We start from the raw sequence: 6,053 nt of genomic DNA, 5'->3' as shown, positions 1-6,053 counted from the left end.
ATAGGCATTTTCAAAATGATGTAATAAATGATCTGTGGAGTATTTTGAGCTGAAACTTCACAGACACATTCTGGGGTCACCAGAGACTTATATTACATATTGCAAAAAGGGGCATAATATGTCTCCTTTAATGCAACAGAATTATTTTTACATTTATACTTCAATTTTCTTATAGAATGCATGTTTTTTTTTCTTGTGTAACATTACAACAGTGTCAAATACAAAAATCACATTCACAAATTTAGCATTCACTTCAATGAATGAATGAACTGAGACAACAGGATGGCTTCAAACCGTTTTTCGGCTACAACTATTGAACTGTCACCACAGCCAGACAGAAAACCTTACAATGTCGTTGACCGCTTATGATATTCACACAACAATCATGTTTCGCATATCACATGAAATGCAGAAGCCATGTTGTTTTTCTTATGTTGCTAACTACTAACATGACTTAGCCTACTTAAACTTTGGGAAAACATCTCAAAATCCTAATCAATTTATTTATTATTTTAACAATGGAGTTAATATATAATAATTGAACAAAGAAAATATAAGCATCATTAATTTTTTTAAATACTAAAAACACAACCTGTTCCTTCTACTAAGACATAGCAGTAATATTTCAAATATATACATATTTATATGTTTACTTTCTTAAAGTTTAATAGATTTCTATCAGTACATGAGGTACTGATTAATGTAATTAACTGTCTGAGAATAATGTAATGTCATAGATAAAATAAAGCGAAATTATACATTTGTGTTATGAACATTCTATTTACCCTTTATGGTTAATTGTGATGTGTATATGTTGCCATTTTGATAACTAAGCAGGTAAAGTTGCAATACAAGTTTTGTCCCATGTCTCAAGAATGAGTGTAACAATAACTGAACCTGTTACTGCAGTTTTTACTATAAATAACCTGGCATTAACCACCCATTTCCTCAACAACTAAAATGACATAATGATTCTGAAAACAACTTCTTACACTAGAAATGTCATTTTCATTAGCACAGATTTGGCAGAAGAAACACTAACTACAGCAACTATGGTATCCTGGCAGAAACATTTCTAAGGGACTAGTCAACTATCCAGAAGAAAGGGGGGGGGGTGGGGAACGTGTGTCAATATTGTTTTACATACTGTTGCATAACTTTGTTATGCAGTCTTTAAATATATTCCTAGTCACTACATAACCTTTGAAACTCCAAACAAACAGCTCAAGTATTTCAATCGCCTGCTACGGTTATTAATTTGGTTTAACTCAAGTCTAATATGCAACAGTTTACGAAAGTGTTTCTCATGCCTATGAACTATATACAGCACTTTCGCTACAGAGTTTTAACTCTTACTACATGCATTAACTCCAACATTTCTCCTTATATGTCTGTTTTTACGTTTAAGCAGTAATTTTCTTAAATAAAGGCGGGGAGTTAAAGTGACGCAGGCCTCGCTCGGATTCCTGAACCCCCTTTTCCGTTTATGGGGTCCCCATTTCTGTGAGCAAGAGCCACCCATATCTCCTAAACACCCTCACATCTTTTTAAAGGGCCGAAAAGCACCGAAAAGATTCCGACATCTATCCGCTTACCTGGATAAACTGGATGGTTAATGCTGATTTTCCGACGCCTCCACCTCCAACGACCACCAGGCGATATTTCTCCTGCACTGAGCCGTCCTTCCAGCCAGCCATCGGGGACACACTGCTGCTCTCGCTCCGCTGTCTAAACACACGCACACCGAGACACTTTACTCTGTGACAAGCCTTCAGGTGGAGAAATGCAGCGGAACAAAATACGATACGGTGTTTAGGCGATATGTGGACTCAGTGGTAATCCGTACGAGAGGAGAAAAGTACGACCAGTCTGTGGGAAATGCGTTCACTGCTGCCTCAAGTCCATACGCACTCGCCTAAATCGCTACCAGGCACTGCCTGTGCTGCCTGCAAGATGAGGGGAAGATAGGGCTGATCAATCCAGCCAGTACACGCGGCAGGCGCTAGGGGGCGCAGACTGCTATTCCCGCCGGTATGTCTTGGTTTGAAACTCATCATGCGAATGTATCATTGATCTGTTACTAAGTATCCGGAATTGCGAAGTAAACGTTGAAGTCTGCCACTGTCAAACCATATTGTCCCACTCAGTGTCTATGGTGGTCCTGGGCTATCTTATGGTCACTCACTGTTGAATGTCAGTCTGAAAAATACCAAAAAAACCCTCTAAAACGAGCCAAGGCTGGGAGACCAGTTACGACCAGCAAACCATCTTAGGCTGGTTTGCTAAATGTACATACATTTGAATCGTCTCAATCAGTGGTTCTCAACCAGAGCACTGGAGCCCACTAGGGGGCTCGCACAAGTCCAAGGGTCTGCAAGATGCATGGCTTCAAATGGTTATTTAAAAATACTACAAAATCTGTTTTAAAATAAGTTAAAACCACAAAAGAAAAAAGCATTTACCCCAACAACTGCCATTTTTATTTAAGAATCAGGGTTCCCACAAGCTTAGAAAACCTGGATATGCAGGGATTTTAAAAGTGTGATTTTTTTTTTTGTAGACCTTGAAAAGTTATGGAAATTAGTCAAATAATAAATAGTCATGGACATTTCTATAATAAATATAATTTTTTTGTAATTATAAAACAAACTTAAAAATCTTGTAATCATGCATTGCAGTTCATTAAAAATATTATTTAAATAACGTAAAAAAAATAAAATAAATACTGCTTATCAATCATATAGTTTTTGTAGGAAAAAATAAGTTTGAAAACAAGCAGCACTGTCATTACATCCAAAGTAAAAGAAATATCTTAGCCTACATACATAGGGGGTCTTCAGATATAGTTTTGGACAATGGGGGGCCTTGGAATTAAAAAGGTTGAGAACCACTGCTCTAAACTGTCATTATACATACAGTACTCAGCATAAATTAATACACCCTCTGAAGCTTAACAAATTCAGCTATTACTTTTTATTTAGAAGACATATTAGTGTTCTTTGGAGATACAATGTTCCAAAAAAGAATAATTAAAATTATTCAGGAAAATAATATTTTTTATTTTTTTTATCACAGTGATAAAATGTTGTGTGGCAGAAATGAGTACACAAATGAGTTACAAAATAAAACTAAATAAAAAAGAAATTCTGGTGCAAGTCAAAGGCCATTTTTTATCAACAGGTGGGTGTGTTAAACCAAAACCATTAAAGAGGAGTCATTTCTTGACAATTAAACATGTTACATATAGCCCACTGAATCATTCTCAGACTAACACTGTCAAACAGTGTCAGAAACACAAAAACATTGAGCTTGTGACAAAGTCCCTGAAATAATCAGGCATTCCCTTTAAGCTGTCATGAGTAAGAAAAAGAGCCGTGTACCAAGCAAGTGTTTTAGAGCTGGTAAAAGCTAGGGCTGTGTATCGGCAAGAATTTGGCGATACGATACGTATCACGATACAGGGGTTGCAATACGATATGTTGTGATATATTGCGATACTGTAAGCAAGACGATATATTAAGATATTTCTTATTTTAGGAATAGGAGAATAGGATATAATTTTAGGAAAACTGTCATTTAGAACACCATGTGCAAACCTTGGCAAAAAAAAAATTATATATACTCTCTGTATATACAGTGGGTACGGAAAGTATTCAGACCTCACTTTTCAACCAAATTTTAACGTTGTTTAGACGTCTGGCATTTACGTCTTTTCGACGTCTTTTCAACGAGTTTTTGCTGAGTGGGATCTAGCGGTTGGGATATAAACTCAAAACGAAACAACTGCCATGAATCTTGTATACATTTTTTTTTTTAAATATAGATATTGCGTTTTTGAGAATCTATACAGTATCGCCATGCTGAACAAAATATCGCGATACTCACGTGTATCGATATTTTCTTACACCCCTAGTAAAAGCTATGACAAATGTGACTGTTTGGCAACTGAACTGTTGCCAAAGCACAAAAAAAACTAATTTAGTGTTTTCCAAGGCTCATATTTACAAAATAAAGACGTCTGGGAATCCTGAGGTCTCATGAGACCAAGTCAACCATTTCGGATTTAACAGCTTCCAAAAATGTTCTGGTGTTGCTAGAGGAGGAGTACAGTAAAATGTGCCTGGTTCTCACAGTGAAGTTTGGTGGTGGTAAAGCTCTTATATGAAATGTGTAAGTGCTGAAAATGTGAAGGAGTTGTTCTTTATCAGTGCTGTCATGAACTCACACTAAACCAAAAACTTGAAACGGAAGATGGCACCCTCTCCTCATTCCCTGCATTGATGGGCATTTTTTCAACATGACAACTACTATATACATCCTCACAAGATGAAAATCCTTCAGTGCACAAGCATTTCACCCAGTCTCAACACTCTTGAGCACCTGTGGGGGATTCTGTAGAGATGAGTTGAGCAACACTCCCCATTAAAGACCAGGGCTCACCCTCCAGAAGTTAAACAGGACAGATGTGACAATTTGTCATGAACTTGTTAACTCAATCCCAAGAAAGTACTTAAAGTTATGGAGGACATATGGTGAATTTAATCAAGGGTGTACTCTTTTCTCCATTTAAACAAAATTGGCTAATTTACTTATTTTACAGATATTAATGACATATATTTCTGTTTTTATTGAGTATATGTTTAATACATTTCAATTTTGCCATCTTTCCATACATTGTATTAGTGATCATTAAGAAAAAAAACGTTTGTATTTGTTCAGAGGGGGTGTACACTGAGTACTGTAGTAATAATATTCATTGTAATGTTGAAAATGAACTGTATGATCTCACTAGGTTTAATCTCTTTTATTGTATGGGTTGTTTGTTTCCTCTCCTAAAGGGAAGCTTCTGTAAATGATTTTATCTGTCTACGGAAATCTGAAAAGGACAACCAACAACACAACACCTGTTTGTGTGACAAATATAACAATTAAGGCCCTTTTCCAGCCACTTGAATGTGCGGGGTTTATAATGGAGCTGTTTATTTCCACAGCTGCAGAACAGTGACCCGACACTTACTTACTGAGGCCAATTCTATTTATATAATATTTTTAGTGAAAATATTCCCCTAAAAATTGGGACACCACTACTATGCTACTATACGTCACCATACGTCGTCTAGCTTCTACAATACACACATCTGTACTGGTGTGCTGGTGTGCATTAGAGCCTTTAATTACCGTTCTATATTAATGCGCTGCTTACTGACACAAACACACACACACACACATATATCAGAGATCGCGCAGCTCACACATCCAGGAGCAAAGAAACGTGTCAACGCTGCCCCACGACTTTTATTAATAACAGTTTAAATACTGAAGCACTACATTATATTTTCCAGCAACAAGAGGATAAAATCGCTGTTTTTGAAGTAAACTCACTCTAAACAGAGCAACGCACAGACGCGCATACACGCAACTTTCATCTCTCTCTCTCTCTCTCTCTCGAATTGGCAATATTTGAGAAAAGGGTTTAGCGATTTCTAATTATTGGGGGGACTAGCCCTCCTCAATGTCTACGGTGGTTATCGCCCTGATCAGACATGAAAATATGTTGTGGCACTATCGTGCAGTCTGTAATGATATGTGACGTTAGCAAACTTTAGCGATTTTTTGCAAACATTTCTTTGAGCAACATGACCGTAAATATGAACTCGCGATTGAATGTAACATAATTTTACTTTTTACTTAAGATTACTTTTCGTTAAAATCTTTATTAATGCCAAAAAAATGCTTACATTTGTGTCTTTTTGTTCTCTCCGGCAGCCATATTGCCACTGAAGCCGGTTTACGTTGAGATAATTCATACCCCTTCGTTTGAAGTGTGGTCCCGAAAAATCTTCGTTTGAAGGGCTATCGGGCCCTACCCCTCCAACCAAAAGAGAATCGAGACACCCCTACCCCTTCACGTGAACGCGCGAAACGGAGGGGTAGGGGAAAGGGGAAGGGTAAGGGGTAAAATTGGGATTGGGCCTAGTCTATTTTAACACAATGACCCATCCTAATAAAACCCCAACAGTCCTCTACATGTCATGACTCGGTAGTATGACCTC

General features: G+C 37.3%; 1 protein-coding gene across 1 annotated transcript in view; it reads right to left on the bottom strand.

Annotated features, from left to right (window-relative positions):
* Positions 1-2,047, bottom strand: part of LOC107688170 (ras-related protein R-Ras2-like) — a 43,235-nt gene extending 41,188 nt beyond the window's left edge. Inside the window, exon 1 of the mRNA XM_016485763.1 lies at positions 1,596-2,047. Within this exon, the coding sequence (XP_016341249.1) occupies positions 1,596-1,697 (102 nt within the window). The 5' untranslated portion in view covers positions 1,698-2,047. The remainder of the gene's footprint in view (positions 1-1,595) is intronic.
* Positions 2,048-6,053: the final 4,006 nt, after the last annotated feature.

The sequence above is a fragment of the Sinocyclocheilus anshuiensis genome, unplaced genomic scaffold, assembly GCF_001515605.1.
Source record: "Sinocyclocheilus anshuiensis isolate Anshui unplaced genomic scaffold, SAMN03320099.WGS_v1.1 scaffold529, whole genome shotgun sequence".
In the NCBI taxonomy this organism is placed as follows: Eukaryota; Metazoa; Chordata; class Actinopteri; order Cypriniformes; family Cyprinidae; genus Sinocyclocheilus; species Sinocyclocheilus anshuiensis.
This window is presented reverse-complemented; position numbering and strand designations above follow the sequence as displayed.